Genomic DNA, 20776 nt, shown 5'->3' with positions numbered 1-20776 from the left:
TTTCCTCCATGTCACTCTCCCTAGCTAGGATGCTCCTTTTGGATTCATGCTGCTCTTTCATCCCCAGATTGCCAGCCGTGTGGCTGGACCTGCCCAGCTCCCCTTGGGTGCCCATAGTTTTCTGGGTACCCCAGGGGCTCTTCTGGGCACCATCCCTCCAGGCATGTGCAGCTGGGAGTACATTGAGTTACTCCATCCCTGGTGCAGAAGGCAGAGCTCCTAGCAGCTCTCTTGCCACACCCCCTCCCCACGGGCTGCATTCTTTCTGGGTCATTCTCTGAGCCTCCTATCGCTGCCTCTCCTTTTTGCTTATTACACCTGGTTTGCAACTGAGCATCCTGGGGTGGCACAGTTGCCCACTGGCGTTTGTCACCAGAAGGGGACGCAGTGATGGGCTGGGCCTTGTACTCCCAGGGCTGGGCCACTGTGGGACCGTGGGGCCCCTTCTCCAGAGAGTTTCAGGAGGAAGGCACCATTCTTTCCCTCAAAGCTGAGAGGCCCACGGACAGGGTGGTAGCGGGGAGGGGCTGGTGGGAATGGAGGGGCATTTCTACTGCAGCTTTTTGTCTTCAGCGGGCTTTGCAGATGAAAATCAGGGTCACTGCTGTGGTTCTTTTGAGAAAAGTATGACTGTGGTTTTATGCAGGTGTAACAGCTCCCAAATACCACTCACCATTCCCACCCTGTCCCACTGAGCATATCCTGGATAGAGTGGGACCAGGACTATCCCTTCATCCCCATTGGGGCCAAGCCTCACTGTCTCTCTCTTCTTCTCAGGACCAATTCTGACTCTGCCCTGCACCAGAGCACAATGACACCCACCCAACCAGAGCCCTTCACAGGCGGGTCCCAGGACACACACCAGAAAAGAGGTATTGGCAGGGCACGTGGGCTTCTTTCCTCGGGTGAGGCGAGGCCAGTGGGTGGCTCCTATGCTCCCAGGGGTCACAAGCTCATAGGTGGAGAGACCTGCCAGGGGAGAGTCAGTGGGTGGTATGGGACAAGGGGAGAGGCTTAAACGTGTTCAGAAATGGTGCTGCTTGAATTGGGTTTTGAGGAGTGCATAGGAGTTTTCTGGGCAGAGAAAACTGCCCCTGCAAAGACACATTGGCTTCCATTCATGGATTCAGGGCATGGCCACACAGTATGCGGGCCTTGCCGGTTCTTTTGGTTGTGGAGGACAGCAGCCCCACCAAAAGGAGGCATTTATCAGCTCATGACCAAGCAGTCTAGACCAAGATGTCTGCTTTAGGTGCAGTTCAAGTCAGGGCTTCATGCTGTACCACTTCCTGGCTCTGCAGCTCAGAACCCTCCTGGTTCACAGTCCCTGGGCCCATTCTGCCTCCTGTGGGTGGAAATGGGGCCAGTCCTTTCCCACCTCTTCCCTACTCTCCTCTCTGGGCTCTGCGTACCAGTCACTAGGGCAGATCTGTACCCAGGCCCTCAGCCTCTCCCCAGAGCTGGGTGCAGGGACAGTGTCCCTGGGACCTTCTGGGAGGGTGCGTGCCATCTTAAAAACTGGGGCAATGTCGCCCAGAGAGGGGAGCGCAGTGCTGTGAGGCTGCGAGAAACCCCACCCAGGCTTGATCTGCCCAGAGACACAGAAGCCAGAGAGTTAATCACATGCAGTTAAGGTCCAAACACTTTCCAGTTTTTTGGGTAGCATTGCACTGTGTGAATGTGTGAACATACCAGGGAGATTCTGCTGGCAGAATGAGGATTATCAAGCAGATCTTCACCCCTTGAGGGGCGGGGGGCTGTGCATGTGCCATCGTCCTGGGATCCCTGCTCATCAGACAGTGAAGGCGAGATTGCAGAAAGAATGGGCTCCATACTAAAAGCAGGAATTCCAGGTGCCCTGGGGGTGAAGAGAATAGGGCGCCAAATGCTGCCCTCTTGTTCCCAATGTTAGGAGCCATTCTGAGGGGGCCGTCTCCTTGGTGGGCTCCCCAGGAAAGTGAGACTTTCAAGGTAGGCTTTCCAAGGCAAATGTCATTATCCCTCGGGACTCTGTGACCATGGAAGGGAGCTGCAATGCAGGGGCCCTTGACAGTGCAGAGTCCAGTTGTCCTCGGGGTGGAGAGAGGGGAGACATGTCACCTGCTCCCGTTTCTCTGGGAGGGACCCAGGCAGTGACAGGGTGAGGAGTTAGCCAGGCTGCCCTCCCACCTGTCACAGCTGCTCTCTCTGTGTTTTAAGGAGGAGGAGGTGACCCATCTGGCTGTGTTCAGTGTAGCTTTATTGCAAGCGAAAGACTGAACCTCCAAGAGGCATAAAGAAACTGGGTCTCATAAAGAAAATGTTTAATCTCACCTTAACCAAAAGGTCCAAAGAAAGGGGACTTCAGGCATAGCTGGTTCCAGGGCCTTAAATGATGCCCATCCAGTCCCTCATACCTTTCCTCCCCTCTTCTCCTTCTGTGGAGCTGGCTGGCATTGCAACTAATTTGTGAGGCCGCAGCTACAATGAGTAGATCAGTCAACCCCCGGCTGACACTGAGCATCATGGGCTGGGAGGCAGGTGGCCACAAGGTGGCAGGTGGGACAAGAGTCTGGAAGAATTTCTCTGCTGTTCTCTGCAGCCCGAGACCTCCAAAGCCTGAATCGTTCCCATGGGAGGCAGAAGTAATACATGTCCTCAGCTCCAGAGCTCCTATTTTCATTTCTTTTTAAGTCACAGGGTCTCTGGTTTATTTATTTATTTTTTAGATTTACCTATTTGAGAGAGAGAGAGAGAGAGAGCATGCTCATGCTTAAGCAAGGGGAGGGGCAGAAGGAGAGGGGGATAGAGAATCCCAAGCAGACTCCCCACTGAGTACGGAGCCAGATGTGGGGCTGGATCCCATGACTGAGATCATGACCTGAGCCGAAACCAAGAGCCAGACCCTCACCTGACTGAGCCACCCAGGCGCCCCCACTTATTTATTTTTTTAACTGTCCTTCCTCTTGCTTTGCCTGAAACCATTCTTTGTACTTGATTGCAATCCCCAGAAATTACTATTGGGGCAGTTACACTGGTGTCACTGTCATGATTGTGTATGTCGGGGCAGCTCCCCCCTTGGTGCCACATAGCTTCAGAGTGAAAAGGTTCTGATCATCCTTCTCTCCCCCGCCCCACCAGTCTTACTATTAACAGTTCCAGGAATGGAGGAGACCACGTCGGAGACAGATAAGAATCTTTCTAAGCAAGCATGGGACACCAAGAAGGTAAGAGAGTCCTAAGGGCTTTCAGAAATGATTTTCCTTCTTGATCTTTTTTTTAAGTGTAGCCTGGCCCAAGGTGGAGAATTGGCCTATTGGGGGAGTTTTTCCTTCCCTCAAGTGTAACCTTCATGCAGATTTGACCAGTCGTATAGGCCTTTTTAACATGAACGGCAGACCTGTCAGGCTGGCAGAAGCGGTGAAAAATGAAAACCCATGTTTGCCATGGCGGTGCGTATACTAGAAGTGCAACGGTTCAGAGCTCAGCGTGGCCACTCCGCAAGAATGCCCAGAGTGCCCAAGAATGATGTGCAAATTCATGAAGCATTCTGGATTTCTGCGTTTGGTATTGGCTGTGAACTAGACTTACTGTGGTGACCACTTCACAGTACATACAGATAGCGAACCATTGTGTGACCTGATACTAATACAATGTTATAGGTCTGCTATAGCTAAAAAAAAAAAAAAAAAAAAAAAAAAAAAAAAAAGTCGAAGCTATGGAGGTTAAGTGACTTGTCCAAGGCTATGAAGATACTCAGGGTTTAGAACCTGTACCTCCTAATTCTGAGCCTGTGATCTTCCTACTAACCCCTAGTATTGGGTCATCGTCAATGTTTATAAATGTTGATGGTCATCCTTAAAACTTTTATTCATCTGCACAGTAACTACAACGTTTATTAGACTACAAAATCTACTTGGAATTTCCAATTGAGTTGGGATTTCTGTATTATTTCCAGGTCCAGAAACAAATTTCTGAAGTTCAACCTATAAAATGTCTAGCGGTAAGATAGAATTTGTGCCATGAATACAGATTTCAAAGAATTTGCATAGAACAAGATACACTTAAAACCAGAGCTATTTTGAATATTTAAAAAAAAAAAAGAACTAAAACCCATTGCTGGTCAAGTTGTGGTGAATGGGGCAGCAACATGAATTGTTCATCCCCTTCAGGGAATCGTAGGGAGGTGACAAATGAGCAAACCGATGTGTTCCTCAAAGGTGTGTGTTAGAGCTTTTGGAATAAACTGGAAACAACCTGAATGTTCAACAGTAGGGGATTTATAATGGAATTATCCTTGGTCCCTTGTGGAAAGTTCCACATATGTGGAGTAGGGATTTTGTTTTTTAAGTAGGCTCCCTTCCCAGCATGGAGCCCAGTGCAGGGCTTGAACTCATGACCCTGAGATCAAGACCTGGAGTCAGACATTTAGGGATGCCTGGGTGGCTCAGTCTGTTAAGCTACTGCCTTTGGCTCAGGTCTTGATACCAGGGTCCGGGGATTGAGCCCCGTGTCAGGCTCCCTGCTTAGCTGGGGAGTCTGCTTCTCCCTCTCATCTCCCTGCTCATGTTCTCTTTCCCTCTCTCTCTTTCTCTGTTTTCTTCTTTTTCTTTCTTTCTTTCTTTTTTTTTTTTTTTTTTAAGATTTTATCTATTTATTTGACAGAGAGAGAGTGACAGTGAGAGCAGGGGGAGTGGGAGAGGGAGAATTAGGCTTCCCACTGAGCAGGGAGCCGGATGTGGGGCTTGATTCCAGGACCCTGGGATTATGACCTGAGCCGAAGGCAGAGGCTTAACCCACTGAGCAACCCAGGCCCCCCCTCTCTTAAAAATAAATAAATAAATCTTAAAAAAAGAAAGGATAGGACGTTTAACCGACTAAGCCACCCATTCGCCCCTGGAGTTAGGATTTCTGATGGAATTTTGAAGGCATGAGTGATGCTTCTTATAATACTGTTGTATGGAAAGAACAGGATAAAGCTATTTAGAAAGGCGTACAACACTTAGAAGTGGACAGGCACACTTCATTTTATTGCACTTTTCTTTACTGTGCTGTGTTTTTTTACCAGTGGAAGGTTTGCGGCAACCCTGTGTCGAACAAGAACATTGGTGCCATTTTTCCAACAGCAGTTTTCTCACTTTGTATCTCTGGGTCACATTCTGATAATTCTCACGGTAGTTCACGTGTTTTCATTTTTTTTTTTTAAGATTTTTTAAAAAAAGATTTTATTTATTTATTTGTCAAAGAGAGGGAGAACACAAGCAGGCAGAGTGGCAGGCAGAGGCAGAGAGAGAAGCAGGCTCCCCACTGAGGAAGGAGCCCGATGCGGGACTGGATCCTAGGACCCTGGGATCATGACCTGAGCCAAAGGCGGCGGCTTAGCTGACTGAGCCACCCAGGCGTCCCAGATTTTTTTTAATCTATTAGAGAGAGAGAGGGAATGAGTGGTGGGAGGGGCAGAGGGAGAGGGAGAAAGAGAGAAAAGCAGACTCCGTGCTGAGCAGGATGCCGGATCTGAGCTGAAGGCAGGTGCGTTTTAACCAACTGAGCCCCCCGGGTACCCCTGTTCTCATTACTGTATTTGCTGTGTGATGTTTGGTCCATGATTACAACTCGCTGAAAGCTCAGGTAATGATCAGCATATTTAATTAAGGTACATAAGTTTGTTTTTATTTTTTATAAGTTTTTTCAGACATAGTGCTGTCGCATACTTAACCACTGCAGGAGAGGGTAAACATAACTTTTATATGCACCAGGAAACCAAAAAATTCACTTGACTTACTTCACTGTGATACTTATCTTATTGGGGTGGGTCTGGAACAGAACCAGCGTATCTCCCAGATACACCGTCTACACACAGATGCCTGGGGAGATGTGCGCGGGTAGGGGGGAGGGGGTGTCCTCTTGAGTGGCAGGTGTGGGTGCCACCGGCAGCCCTTATCCCTGTCTACATCTTCCAGTTTTAGATAGAGAACGCGTGTGATTTTCGACATGTTCAGGGAAGAAAATAACTCAAAAAGAATTCTACCAACCCCGACAGAATTGTGGTTGCAGAGAGGTGGGTAAGGACGGACATCAGGATCCTTCCAAGTCAGTGTGCCACTGAGCCCTCAAGCGAAAGCGGCGAGTGTCGGTGGAAACACACTTGACATCTTGGGAGCAAGGAGAGGGTAGCAGACCTCAACATCGTGGCTCAGCTTGTAACTGCCGCGCACACGAGATGTGTTCTGAAGGATCTCAGCAAAGGGATTCCGTTGGATTCATTGGGAGTGGGGTGGCGTTGGGGGGACAGGTAATGATGGGTGAGTTTTTAATACTGTTTAGAAATCTGCTGTTATCTCCATAATGTTCATGGGAATGCTTTTGAAAAGATTCTTTAGAAAGTCATTGTCTTCATGCTTTGCAAAAATCCGGTAATGAAGCGAGTGTTTACTCACAGAATTAAGGAGCCCATGGCCAAGTAGAAACCCGTTCGTCTGGCATGCTCTGCAGAGGCTTAACCCTGCTGGTCGCACACCCCACCCCTCAGGTTCCCCAGTCACTGTTGGCACACCCCCGCCACCTGCCCCCAGCCTCCCCCTACCCCGTACATGCTGGGCCTGCGCATAGAGGCTGCCAGCCCAGCCCCCCGCCAGTGCATCCACCTTCTTCTAGCTGATAATCCCCAAAGAACACATCAGCCTGAGGGCCTGTGAGGCGGATGGGGAATTAGGGAATGTGACACAGCTGGAGCCCTCCCGTCAGGCTCTGTCCAGTCACGTCTGCTGCTGTCTGAAGAGTTCTCTCCTTTGTCCTTGAATGAGAGTCCAGGGGCTCTGCCTAGAGCCTATAGTTCTCAGGTGACCTAGTGGTCCCCGCTCGAGGGGAGGAAACCAGGGCCTTGCTGCCAGCGGGCTTTCCCTGGGACCCCTCCCCAGCCCACAGGGCAGCCAGAGTCTTCGACCTTCGTCCTCAGGTGGTGGGGACATGGGCTCCATGGGTCCCTGTGAGAGCCAGAACTGGGGGACCACTGGTAGATGAGTTCATTAGGGGCGTGGGCAGCATGCTCTGTGTGTTCATCGTGCTGTCCCGCACAAGGTACAAGCATGCTGAGCTCCTTCCCCAGGAGCTCCACCCACTCTGATCTAGGAATGGAATGGAGGACCAGCCTTGGGTGCCTGGGTTTCCAGTGGCACCATCGCTGATGGTGTAGAGTAGACAAGGCACGTTCTCCCTCAGATGTCTGTTCTGACAAGGGACCACGTCACCCCTGTCTGCTGCATCCACCTTAGGGGCAGGCGGAGCTAGGCTGGGATGTGCCCGTCGCCCCCAAGGGCAGGCGCTGGTGGTGGGAGCCGTAGAGACTCCTCTGCGTATGACTCTTGCTTTTGCCCTTGCGTCTTTGAGGCTTCCTGGTTCTGGTTTGTGAGACATCGTGGGGCCTGATAAACTTCCCCTCTTGTTGGCATGGTCAGCTGTGCCCCAAAGAGCCATGGTGCGTGAGGAGGCCTGCTCAGCCTCTGCTGTCTTTTCTTTCAGACGGGGTCCAGGCCCAAGTCCTGCGAGGTCCCTGGGATCAAGTAAGTGTCAGCAGGGCCTGCCCTGCATGCCCAGGGCTGGTGGGGCTGCTCCAATGACCCCCGGGCTTCCCGTCCGCTCAGGAGGCTACAAGTCCTGATAAGAGGGCTGCCCCACGCTGGCAGCTAATAACCCTCACCGGGTGGGGGAAGAAGGGGCCCTCCTACCCCTCACTGCCTGCAGGGACTGAGCCCCCTCTCGCTGCCACTCAGCCCCAGCTGGCGCGCTCGTCAGCCCCAGCCTGTCCCGGGCCAGGAGGACCCGCACCCCAGCCCCCTCTCCTGCGTAGATAGGCTGTTTCCCAAGGTCCCGCTGGAGGTACAGGCCGAACGTGGCAGCACCTGATCCCAGGGTACGATTCTCTGCCTCCTGATGTTTTGGGGCCAGTCTCCCCCCACCCTCTCACCCCCCACCACAGCTCTTGGGGGAGAATGGGCCGGGGCGAGAGCTCACCTCCCCCCCTCTGTCTGGCCTTCCCCCCAGCATCTTTCCATCCGCTGACCAGGAAAACACTACAGCCCTGATCCCTGCCACCCACAACACAGGGGGCTCCCTGCCCGACCTGACCAACATACACTTCCCCTCCCCCCTCCCGACCCCGCTGGACCCTGAGGAGCCCACCTTCCCTGCGCTCAGCAGCTCCAGCAGCACCGGCAACCTCGCAGCCAACCTGACTCATCTGGGCATCGGCGGCGCCAGCCAGGGTAAGGCCAGGCCAGGTGGGGGCAGAACTGCCTTCCCCGGCAGAGCGCAGCATCTAGCGAAGACGACATGTGGCTTTGAATGATGATTTGGCAAGGTGCCCTCCAGAATGCTGGGTACCAAGTGGGAGCCAGAACCTATTCCAGGGGCTGGGCATTTCCCAGTACTGCCTGGGAAGGCATCCCAGGTGGAGGGCACACAGCCTAGGCAAAGGCCTGGAGGTGGGAAAACTCCCAGTGTCCGCAGGGATCAGACAGTGGTTCTGAGGGGGAACTGGGTGAGTCCAGAACATTCTAGGAGGGAAGCCCCCAAGGGTTTCACTTGTGAGGTATACCAGGCTTTTCCCCTGCCTCTCCTTGTCCTCAGCTCTTCTTGGAGGGACAGGACCAGGCCTGACCTGCTCCGTCCACACTCCCTCGTGCCCAGTGGCTGACGGTGTCCCCTGCTTGGGACACTCAGCCCAGGCCATGTCCATGGGGACATCCCATGGGCCCGTCACCTTCCTCATACCTTCCGGTGCTGCCCCAATCCTACTCCCCTGGGGATGAGCAGCTCTGTTTCCCAGTGACTTGCTCTGTTCTCTTGCCTGCCCTGACCCATGGATATATCCCCTCAGCCCCACCATTAGGACCCAGCCCAACCTGGATCCCCTCCACCTTGCATGGCCTCCACCTGCCTGCCCTCCACCCGACCCCCAGCCTCTTCTCACCCAGAATCACCTTGTGACTCTTGTCTGCTCAGCACCTTGCACAGGTCCTTATCTCCCTCCCAATGAAAACCCGAGACCCCTGGGGCCTGGGAGGTCCAGTTCACCCTCCAACTTGGTCTCCGCCCCCACCCCTACCTCTGCTCCCTACACCATCTTCTGTCCAGCCAAGTAGGGCCTTGGCACATGCTGCCCCTCTCCCACAGTCCTCCTCTTCCTCCAGGTGGCCACAGGGCCCCTCACCCACTCCATCCCCACTTACACCTCCTCTTCTCGGTAAGCCATCTTGGTCCCCTGCCCACACAGCCTCATCCCCGGTCTCACTCTGCACTGCTTTTCTGCTCTCATCCTGCTGCTCTTGAGTCACTCCTTTGCTCAGGCCAAGCTCTCCTGTGTCCCCACTACGACCCTGCTGTCCCCAGATCCCCGCTGTCATTCTGCACCCATGTGGACTGTGGGATGTGTGGGTTTGCATCCAGGGAGGAGATAAGGCAGCCCCAACAGCCTTGTGGCGGGACAGGCAGGATGGGCTATGGGGGGACCCCTCTGTGAGTCCGCATATGTCAGGACTTGGCAGTCAGTACGAGCACAACCTTGCTGTGCCCTCCGTCCCGCCCGGGAGCCAGCGCTCATCCCATCCATCTGCGTGTCACACCTCTGCCCCAGGTGTGATGGGCAGCACCATTCGGGGTTTCGTCAGGGAGAACCACGTGCTCCAGTTCACATCTGCCACAGCCCTTCTGGCTCCGCAGGGAGAATGGGCTATCGGGAGGGGCGGCAGCGCCAGGGCAGGGCCCCATCAGATGCTCTAGAGAGACTTCCAGGTGAAGTTGGCCGGCTTGGGAGCTGGATCAGTGTGGGGAGCAGAGAACTTGAGGAGCCCAGAGTCGTTCCTGGCTTTGGTGCTGATGGGGCGAGAGGCAGGGCAGGGGTGCTGAGAATAATGTAGGTGTTCCTAGGATTCTAGACAAGGACATAGAAGCCGGCACAGTACAAAGGGGAGCAAGACCCTGGCGTAACACTGAGGCTCTGTTCCTGCTTATGCACCCCTAGCCCCGTGCCCACCCAGGCTCAGCCACCAGGCAGAGGGTGCCAGTCCCCACTGTACTCCCCCCAGCCCCAGGAGGGTCTAGAAGACAAAATGAGCAAATTCAGGAGAGCCTGGAATCGACGGCCTCCTGAGAGGTGGGTGGGCAGGCAGCATCCACACAGGCTTGCACGAAGCAAGAGATCTGAAGGTTGGCTCTGGGGATGCCGGTGGGGGGGCCCCTCGTGCAGATACTGCTGTTTCCTGGCCTCCTGTCTTTCTCCTCACGTCTCGCCGTGGCCTCCAGAGCACTACCCCCTCCTCCAGAGGGTCCTTGGCAGCCCCCCAGCACCCGCCCGGGAGCTGTGCACCTCCGGCCCACGCAGAGTCTAAACAAGCACAGGAAAACACAACACATGTGAAAGCCATAGACGCGGGAACAAGCGCAGACCCCGAGTGTGGGGCCCAGACCCTGGCCCGCCTGGCTGGGAGCGTCAGCCCAGTAATGTCTGACATGTGTTCGGTTGTTTGCGAACCTGCCGCTCGAGCAGCTCGCCTGACAGGGGCTTCGTTTTCTGGGCGCATTTTAAATCAGGCCGAACCGCCGGCCCCTGGCACACGTGGAGATCGCCATCCCTCCCAGCCCACCCGCCAGTCAGAACGTGAGCCCCTCGAAGAATGGGAGGCGTCCGCCGCCAGGGAGACAGCGGCCCCTCTTGTCCTCTTGAATATTTGCTGAGGTCGTTTTCCTGGTCGTCGGCCAGAACCCGGAGGAGGGCAGGCCCGGGTCCTCCTTCCTGGCACGGCTCCGAGGCCTGCCGGCCCCGCACACAAGGCTTGCGTGCCTGAGGCTGGGCCCCTGCCACCTGGCCTGTCCTCCCCTGGCAGCTCTCCCTGCCCGCCCCAGACTTCCCTTCCAGCTGGCCTCACTCCTTTTCCCAAAGGTGATCCAGGTTGCCAAAAGGAATTCAACAGCAAGGCGTCTGTCCGCCCTCCTGGCCCAACTGGCCTCTCCCAGGGTGGTGGCCCGCCCAGTGTGAGACCAGGAGCTCACCCTACAGCCCAGCAGAGGATTAAAAACCCCCTTGTATTCTGGATAGACAGAGGCTGGCAGCGCAAGCGCAGATGCAGCCTGCCGGTGTATTTTGTCTGGCCTGTGGTTGTGTGCGTGATGTCTGAATCAACATTTAAAAATCAGGACTAAGTACATGTTAAGACTGGGGATTTCTGGCTTCTGTTGAAGAGTTGGAAGGCCCAGCAGTGGTGGGTCGAGGTTCTGTGCCTTGAGATGGTCCGGTTTGCCCCCAGCCCCGCCCCCCCCCCGATCCTGTCTCTTCTGGCCTTTGCCTCTGCTGCTACTGAGTCCTGACATCACTGCTCCCTGGGTGTACTGTGTTCTCAGCCTGGGGACATAAGAGGCCGTGGATGCTCAGAGAAGGGGAGGGAGCAGCCCGTGGGCCTGACTCTGAGTGTCCTCCTACCAGGCATCTCCTGGACTCTGCCTGCTCAGGCTTCCTGTCCATGCTGTGCATGCAGCAGCATGGTTCTGGGGCCCAAGGTCTGTGCATAACCTGGAAACTGGGGCTCTGCCTTGGGAGCCCTCCACGGTGCCAGGCCCTCCTGCGGCGCACGGCTGAGTGGAGCTGCCAGAGCGACTGAGGGGAAGTGCAGGCGTGACCAGGCTTGCCTTGCATGGTGAGCGGCTGCCCATCCTCTCCCCTCGGTGCGTGCTGGGTGTGCTCCCACTGACCTGGGAGCCCGCTGTCTCACCCGCTGGAACCAGGTTGATCTGATGCCCTTGGCAGGATGGGCCCAGCTACCCTGGGTGAGTCAGGCTCCTGCATTGGCCTTAACTGCAGGCCAGACTGTCTTCTGAGCCTGCTCCCAGCCTCACCGGGGACCTCACAGTGAACTCTTGAGGGTGGCTGTTACCATCTCCATCTCAAGGGTAAGGACACCAAGTCTGGGAGATCAAGCCAAGCCCCCAGGGCACTCCTAAGCATCATCAGGAGGCCTCTTGCCTCCCTGGCACAGTGCCCCAGGATGGGGCAGGCCCCAACTGCTGCCACACTGAACTTGACCTCACTCAGCTCCTTCATGACAGATGCATCCAGGGATAGGATTGCTGGGGGAGGGGCGCAGGGTGAGGGAAAGGGCAACACGGAGCCTTCCTGACGGAGCTCAATCAGGAACATAGGTATTGTAAGAAGGTAGAGAGTAATTGAGTTTCTAGCAGGACTGGTGGTCCAGCATGGAGAGCACAGAAGGTGGAGAGGTGTGGGGGGAGGGACCGAAGGAGCAGGTACAGGAAGGTACAATTTTGTTGGAGGAGGATAAGGAGAGCATGAGGCTTTAGAGAAACTGCAGCCTCTGGACAGGACAAGCTTTCTTTTTTCTTTTTCTTTTTAAGTATTTTATTTATTTGAGAGCAAGTGCACACACACTAGCTGGGGAGGGAAGCGGGGGCAGAGGAAGAAACAGACTCCCAGCCGAGCAGGATCTTGAATCCTGGGATCATGACCTGAGCCAAAGGCAGACACTTAACTGACTGAGCCACCCAGGCGCACCCAGGAGCAGCTTTCTTGAAGCTAACCCATCCCCAAGCCAGTGTAGGCAAAAAAGGGCACTGATTATCTCCCCAAACCAGGAAGCTCCAGTATGTCCGGATGCAGGGCTCAGGTGCCGCCTCTACCCCTCAGCCCCTGATTCTCCAGCTGGCTCTTCCACTTGCAGCCACGTGATGCCCCTTCCTACACAGCTCCAGATGTCCCTCCTTGGAGTTCATCAAAAGTCCCAGGGCAGGCTCTCATTGGGCCAGTCTGGTAACATGTCCATCTGGGAGCCAATCATGTGGTGGTCCAGAGGCAGGGAAGGGCTGACTGGCAGGGCCTGTGGGTCACACCCCTCTTAGAGGGATGATAGGATCAGTGGGAGAGTGTCAACCAACGTGCGGATAGGTCAGGAAGGAGAACAGAGCCCACACAAGTATTGGGGCCTTGGAGGGGGCACCCTGGGTTTGGTGATCAGGACACAGTGGATTCTGTCTGATTGATTGCGCTGTTCTCAGCAGTGATCGTGGTGTGTGAGCGGCCCTCTGGAGGCTAGAGTCACGCGCACCCTTCTCTCCTGTCCTCCCTTTCAGGGATGAGCACACCAGGCTCCTCACCGCAGCACCGCCCGGCTGGCGTCAGCCCGTTGTCCCTGAGCACAGAGGCAAGGAGGCAGCAGGCCCAGCAGGTGTCATCCACCCTCTCCCAGCTGTCACCCATCACTCAGGTGTGAGGGCCTGGTGGGGTGGGGAAGGTGTGGCCAGCTCTGCCCCTCTGGGAGACCTCCCCCTCCTCCCTGGGGGTCATAGACTCCTGAAGACAAAGGTTCCCAACGCTTTTGGCTGTTTGTCAAATTTTCAAACACATGGAAATGGAGTGTTTTCTGGCCTGTGTGTTTTCTGTGTGTGTTTTCTTGGCCTGGAATCTCCCATACCTGTCATGGGCGGATTCGTGTGACTGAGCATTCTTCATTGTGTTACTTTCCCTTGAGGATCTAGTGAAATTCTCTGAAATAAAAGTTTAGAGTTATTTTGTTAAACATTTTTTTTAATATTTTATTTATGTATTTGTCAGAGGGAGCACACACAAGCGGTGGGGAGGGGCAGGCAGAGGGAGAAGTAGGCTCCCTGCCAAGGAAGGAGCTCGATGCAGGACTCGATCCCAGAACTTCCGGGATCACGACCCTAGCCGAAAGCAGACACTTAACCAACTGAGCCACCCAGGCGCCCCTAGAGAGCTTTTTGTTTGTTTCAGTTTACCATAATTTTGTTTCATCTGCTTTTTTGGTAGCTCATGTGTGTTTAGGAATTGGTCTCTTTCATCTAGGTTATCCGTTGTGCTGGCATATGATTGTTCATAGCACTCATAATCATTTTTCTTTTCTTAAGTCTATAGTAATATTCCCACTTTCATTTTTGATTTCAGCAATTTGATTCTTTTTTACTTAGTTTATGCCCACAAAACAAGTTAGGAAGTGTTCCCTCTTCGTCTGTTTTTTTCTTTTTGGGGTGGGGGGAAGTGTTTGAGAAGCACTGGTGTTGTAAACTCTTTAAATATTTGGTAGAATTCACCAGCAAAGCCACTGGTCTGAGCTTATCTTTATGGGGAGGGTTTTTTTTTTTTTTAAGTTTTCATTTAAATTCCAGTTAGGTAGCATACCGTGTTGTAGTAGTTTCAAGTGTGCAGTATAGTGATTGATCACTTCCACACATCACCCCGTGCCCGTCACAACACGTGCCCTCCTTAATCCCCATCACCTATTTCCCCCATCCTCCTACCCACCCCCCCGACCCCGGTAACCAGTAGTTTATTGTCTGTAGTGGAGTCTGTTTTCTTGGTTTGTCTGTCTGCCTCTCTCTTTTTCCCCCTTGCTTGCTTGTTCTGTTTCTTAAATTACACATATGAGTGAGATCATGTGGTATTTGTCTTTCTCTGATTGATTTATTTTGCTTAGCATTACAGTCTCTAGGTCCACCCATGTTGTTGCAAATGGCAAGATTTCATCTTTTTTTAATGGCCGAATGATATTCCATTGTTTATATACCACACCTCCTTTACCCATTTATCAATCAGTGGACACTCGAGCTGCTTCCATAATTTGGCTCTTGTAGGTAGTGATGCCATAAGCATTGGGGTGCATGTATCCCTTTGAATAAGTATTTTTGTGTATCTTTGGGCAAATCCCTAGTAGTGCAGTTGCTGGATCGTAGGGAGGCTCTGTTTTGAACCTCCTGAGAAACCTCCATACTGTTTTCCATGGTGGCTGCCCCAGTTTGCATCCCCACCAACAGTGCAGGAGGGCTCCCCTCTCCGCGTCCTCGCCAACACCTGTTGTTGCTTGTGTCGTTGACTTTAGCCATTGTCACAGGGGTGAGGTGATATCTCACTGTAGCTGTGATTTGCATTTCCCTGATGGTGAGTGATGTTGAGCGTCTTTTAACGTGTCTGTTGTCATCTCTGTGTCTTTTTTGGAAAAATGTCTATTCATGTCTTCCGCCCATTTTTTAATTAGATTATTCATTTCTTGGGTGTTGAGTTTTGTAAATTCTTCCTGTGTTTTGGAAACTAACCCTTTATCAGATATGTCATTTGTAAATATCTTCCCTTGGGAGGTTTTCGATTACTGATTCAGTCTCCTTTCTTGGTGTAGGTCTATTCAGATTTCCCATTTTTTCTTGAATCAGTTTGATAGTTTGTGTGTTTCTAGGAATTTGTCCATTTTTCTTATCCCTAAAAGATAATATTTTTGTTGTTTTTGTTTTGTTTTGTTTTTTGAGTGAGTAAAGCGATAGAAGTTTATTAAGTAAAAATACAGAAAAAGCTCTCCAGAGTGAGAGGGGTCCCAACAGGGTCATCCACGAGGGACCTTCTGAGCCTGAGTAGGTACAGAAGGGGGTGCCCACCTCTCCGTGTGGGGCACAGCCAGAGGAAAGGCTCGTTGGGAGCAGAGCACTTCCAACTGGATTAGAAGTCCAGGCCCCATCCAGCTGCAGCCTAACCCTCTGTGGCCCTGGGCAAGGCCTGCCCTCTCTCGGCCTGTGCTTTCCCAGTCCAGGCTCTGGATGTCCCTTTGTTTACCTGTGACATCTTTGGTGAGCATGTCAAGCATGGGGTGTTCCCAGGGACCAGGTACTCCCAGCCTGGCCCCTCCTGTCTCGTGGCCTCCCCCCTGACGCCCTCCTCTTCCCCCCAGGCTGTGGCCATGGATGCCCTGTCTCTGGAGCAGCAGCTGCCCTACGCGTTCTTCACCCAAGCAGGCTCCCAGCAGCCGCCGCCGCCTCAGCCCCAGCCCCCCCCACCGCCGCCACCCGCGTCCCAGCAGCAGCCGCCCCCGCCACCCCCGCAGGTGCCCGTCGGCCTCCCCCCAGGTGGCCCCCTGATGCCAAGTGCCAGCTTGACGCGGGGGCCCCAGCTGCCTCCGCTCGCGGTCACGGTACCGTCCTCTCTCCCTCAGTCCCCCCCAGAGAACCCAGGCCAGCCGCCAATGGGGATCGACATTACCTCGGTAAGCCCAGGATGGGGTTTTGAGGGGCCTGGCTGGGGGGGGGGCTCATGCAGGAGTATCCCAGAGGCTGTGGGAGGCCCCCACTGGGCTCCCAAGACCCAGAGACCCTCAGGCATCTGGCTGAAGCTTCCTCAAGGTTCCACTTCAAGTCCAGCTTGGCCAGGGGTCGGGGCTGAAGCAAATACTGCTGGGCTGAGGTCGTCTTCTCGTGTATAGATGGGGAGGCTGAGATATGAGCAGGGATCATTTGACCCAAACTTCACTCGAGATGGGCCATCTGTGTCTGGCTGCCAAGGCTCCCCCATGGTCCTTGATGCCCAGTGCTTCAGCCTTTCCCACCTTAAATGGCTCCTTGGAGGCGGGGAGGATGCAGAGCTCTTGGGGCCTGGGGATAGATTCTGGGAGCTGGAGGCACAGGGGGAACTTGGAGGAGAAGGGATAAAGCTCCCCTGTGGTTCAGGCAGCATGGTGCAGGGGCCCAGAGGTGCAGGGTAGCCCACGGGCCTGGGCCTGGGCCTGGGTCTGGGCTCAGGGAAATGGGTGCTAGGTTTTGACCTCTGCACCCCCAAAGCTTCTTGTTCTGGCTTTTGCCCTGGTGGCAAGGGGCTGATCATAGCTACCTTTGGCCATATCCAAGGAACAGGGACCATGTTTGGGGTACAGCAAGCCCTCTCCACTCAGCCCTTGGCTGTCAACCCCAAGATAAATGTCTTCAGAATATCCTGTGCTCTGCAAAGACTAGACCCCCCTGAGCTGGGCAGCCTGGTTGAATGGAGACCTGTTTCCAAGCTGCTCTGACCCCTCATAGGGACCCCAGGGGTCCCCGGCCAGGAAAGTGTGCAAGCCTTTTCTTTGTCAGACGCACACCTGGTGTGGGAGCAGTCCTGATGGTGGAGCCTGCCTGGGGCACCTCATTCCCTGAGTGGTGCCTCACTTCTGAGCTGGGCAGACAAGGGAGGCATGGGTGTCCGGGCCAGGGGCACAGACATCACCACCCCAGGCTTGCAGGCCAGCGCGTCTGTACCTAGGCACCTTCACCAGGGACTTCCTGGCTTCCTTGGGGCAGGGGCTCTGGTGGCCACTTCCTTGGGTTTGTGCTGACTCAGCCAAATAAGGAGAATGTCCCTCTGGACATTTTCCTCTTTTCAACCCTGAGAAGGCCCAGGCCAGTCATTGCCAAGTGACCGTGCTAGTGCTTCCAGCACTGATACCCTGTTAACTAAGCCCCCGTGCACCCCGCCCAGGCTCCACCCCTGTCCCAGACTACTTGGAACGGGCCACTGAGGAAATGGGGGAGACCGAGCACTTATGGGGCCCTGGGCTGGTCCTCTGGGCCTCAGTGAACAACAGGCCCGGAGAAGTCAGGCAGCCTGTCCAAAGGCACACAGCAGGTCCTGGCTGGACTGGGAACAGAGCAGGGTCTAAATCCAGGTTCCGGATGCAGCCCATCCTGTCCCTGGGGAGAAGCCAAGCCGCCCCCCCGCCACCACCCTCACTCCTTCAGGTGAGGAGGTTGCTACCCCGTGGAGGTCTCAGGACAGCATACCCATCAGGCTTGTCTCCAGTGATGCTGCTGATCGAGACTGCCCAGTGCTGGCTGTCCTGCAGCGTGCCCCGGATGGCCTTTGCTGTCGATCCCACCAGCCCTCAAGGTGGGCAGGACGTGCCCGTGCCCAGGGCTGGAGCTCAGAGAGCCAAGGGTGCTGCCCGGAGTCAGCAGGGAAGGCAGCACCTCCCTGCCCTGCCCTGGGCCTCTTGTGTCCTGCTGTGTGTGGGTGTGTTTGTACACACGTGTGGCAGTGTGCACACGTATGTGGGTGGGGGTTGCGTTCATGTGGGTGCTCTGGAGCCCGCTGTGCCCCTCCCATAGCCCTCCAGTGTGATTCCAGGAAGCTGGATTTTCTTGACACTGTACCTCTGGAGCCCCCAAAGGTGCCAGCTCAGACAGGGTTCAGACACACTTCTGGCAGGTGCTCCCCTGCCAGGTGGAGGGGGGTTTTTTGGAGGGGGTGGCCATTGGGGAGCGGCCAGTCCTAGGACGCCAGGCCTGGGGCCCCTCGCGCATCCTGACCTGTCTGTCGTCACAGGCACCGGCCCTGCAGCAGTACCGCGCTAGCGCCGGCTCCCCGGCCAACCAGTCTCCCACCTCGCCTGTCTCCAATCAAGGCTTCTCCCCGGGGAGCTCCCCGCAAGTAAGGGACGCCGCCTCCCCTCTCCCAGCGCCCTGCACTCCAGCCCCAGCATCGATCCCCCCCGCCCACCGCCGTCTGTGCCGCGTGCACACCTCATTCCATCCCATCTCGTCCACTCGTCCACTCCGGCGTGATGGGGAGCAGAAGGCCCTGCCCCCCTCCCCCGGCCCAGCCCAGGAGCTGCCACGTTCCCACTGTGTCTCTGTGACCTCTGCGGAACCCCCCGCCTGGAGGTGGCGGGCTCCTCACTCACATTAGTGATCTTAGTATTGGCCCCACCCTGGTCCCTTGCCTGGCAGGCAGGGACACCTACATCTCCACGTGTAACTCAGAGCATGTGTCCCATAGCCCGTGCACCCATGTCCCCCCCATCCCCACACCTGCCCACACAAGGCTGTCAGCGAACGGGGGGATGTTCTCTTCCCCCTTTGGGGGCGTAGCTGAGGTGACAGCTGGCCTGTGGTTGGGGCTCCGACTCCTCAGGTTCTTCTGTCTGCCTCCCTGGAAGGCACGTCCTTACAGGAAGCTTCTCTGAGTGGTAGTGTAGCCTCTCAGGGCCCTCTGTCCCCGTCTCAACAGATGAAGAGACTGAGGCTTTCTCAGGCAGTGGAAGGGCTTGACCACATCCATCAGACTTGGCTCCCCCCCCCAACACCATTGGACCCCAGTTTCTGACACACGTACGTGCACACATAACCCCCTCCAGGTTCCTCAGAGTTTACCTTGGTGCCGCTCTCAACCCATGGCCGAATTCTATCTGGAACATTCCACCAGAGGAGAAGAGGTGCCCACAGAACTACATCTGGGCTCGAAATTTCCATGCTGCAGAGCCTCCTCAGGACCCCGCCACTCCATCCGCAAAATGTCACCAAGCTGAGAGACTCCCAAGAGCCACTGCCATAGGGCAGTGCCCAAGGCTCTGAAGCCTCATTCTTGGCCCAGAGGGCGATAGGACTTTCCTTCCCTGCTAAAGAAGGGAGAGGAGCTGTCCTACCAGGCAGGACCATGCAAGAACAATGTTGGGCTCCCGTGTCCCAGGGCAGTTCCCCATCTCCCCAGTTCCCAGAAGTACACCCAAATTGGGCCCTATGTTGAGATTGTGGGTGTCCTGTTCAGGAAGGCTGCCCTCATGGTCCCATCTGCTGTAGGAGGGGCTCTCCTGGGACCCTTCCTCCACCACCTCACAGTGGCCTGGGGTCCTGCTGGGACCATCCGTGTGCAGCTTCTTGCTCCACAGGCAGGTGGGCAGGGTATCGGTGAGCTCAGAGAAGCCAGAGGTCAGCCTGGTGTCTGCTAGCTCTAGATCCATCCACGTGGGCTCCCAGTTTTGTGGCTCCGGAAAAGTGTTTAGTCGGGTCACATGGTGTCACAGGATGCTGAGGGAAGGGAGAAGCAAGTCCAGGCAGGGGAAGGGGCAGGTGCCACCTATTCCTGGGGCTGGACCTTGACTCATGTCCCTTTTTACATAGGAAGCAGGACAGGAATTCAAGGGTGGAGCCGATCCCTTGGGAGAGGTTTGCGTAGACCAAAGTGGGTTCATCTATCCTAGGCAGACAGAAAGTGTGTTGTCATCTCGTCAAGCCCACGTCTGTTGTCTGTCAGTCTGTCCATCCATTCAGTGGGTGCTGGTGAGGGAGGTGGGCTGCTTAAGAGGCCATGAGGGCTTTCAGGTTGTCCAGACTCAACCAGACCTGGGCTTAAGATGGCCCAGACGCTCGCTTGGGGGCAGACTGTGCTGGGTGGAGGCCCGGCCTGGCTTCGCACTGCAGCTGGGGCTCTAGGTTGCATTCGGTGGCCCCATGGGCCAGGACCTCCCATCCCCAACCTCTCCAGCCTCTCGGGTGCACGTTGTATCTGTCTGACCGTACCCTGGCCCTTAGGCAGCTGGCGTTCAGTACTGTGTTCCTCCCTTCCGCTCTGAGTGGACCTTTCTGGCAAAGTCTAATGGCAGCCTCACAAAAGAAACCTTAGCCTGGGTGCCCTGCTTGTGACCAGCCCCTTTGAGGCCAAGGCCATGGAGATACACAAAGATAACCCATAGACACAGATAACCCAAGACATGAAGCAGTCCTCCTTTATGGGGAAACCCAGCCACAACCTTGCAGCTCCCTTTTCCAAACCTGAAGCTGGCTGTATTTAGGGCAAAGGGGGCTTTTTTGCCACATGGGCTGTTTTTCTTTCTGCTCTCAGCTCACTCACCAAGGAGGAAGCAGAGTTGGGTCTGGGCTGCGGATGTGTTTCCTGAGGCCTGGTGCCGCGGGTGAGGTCTGGCCACACTGCCCCTCCTCCCTTGCGCTTTCCACCAGGCTCTATCCTGCCATCTCTCTCTGGCATCATGGGAGTAGGCAGGGGTCCAGTCTCCTGTCCTGTCGTCTCTGGGGACCTGTGAGGGTCCCCAGTCCCCTGCTCTTCTCCCAGCAGCAGACCTGGCCCCCGGCTGGCCTTGGAAGAGCAGGAGGTGGGCTCCGTTCCCACCTATGGGTGCTGGGGTCCCCCAGGCAGGCAGTCAGGGGGAGATAGCCGGGCAGGGGGCTTTCCGTGTGACTGTCCTGTGCTCAC

At 55.2% G+C, this 20776-nt stretch overlaps 1 protein-coding gene across 4 annotated transcripts in view; it reads left to right on the top strand.

Annotated features, from left to right (window-relative positions):
* Positions 1-20776, top strand: part of CRTC1 (CREB regulated transcription coactivator 1) — a gene marked incomplete at its 5' end in the record, with an annotated part of 73610 nt that overhangs the window by 49146 nt on the left and 3688 nt on the right. For 2 of the 4 annotated variants that reach the window (XM_080806417.1, XM_080806419.1), the window contains 8 exons: positions 778-872; positions 3121-3206; positions 7498-7538; positions 8020-8240; positions 13114-13247; positions 15714-16025; positions 18113-18217; positions 20408-20482. In XM_080806417.1, the coding sequence (XP_080662543.1) occupies positions 812-872; positions 3121-3206; positions 7498-7538; positions 8020-8240; positions 13114-13247; positions 15714-16025; positions 18113-18217; positions 20408-20482 (1035 nt within the window). The remainder of the gene's footprint in view (positions 1-777; positions 873-3120; positions 3207-7497; positions 7539-8019; positions 8241-13113; positions 13248-15713; positions 16026-18112; positions 18218-20407; positions 20483-20776) is intronic. The other 2 variants (XM_080806420.1, XM_080806418.1) reach the window with 1 other exon arrangement.

Source organism: Martes martes, assembly GCF_963455335.1.
Source record: "Martes martes genome assembly, chromosome: 1".
In the NCBI taxonomy this organism is placed as follows: Eukaryota; Metazoa; Chordata; class Mammalia; order Carnivora; family Mustelidae; genus Martes; species Martes martes.
This window is presented reverse-complemented; position numbering and strand designations above follow the sequence as displayed.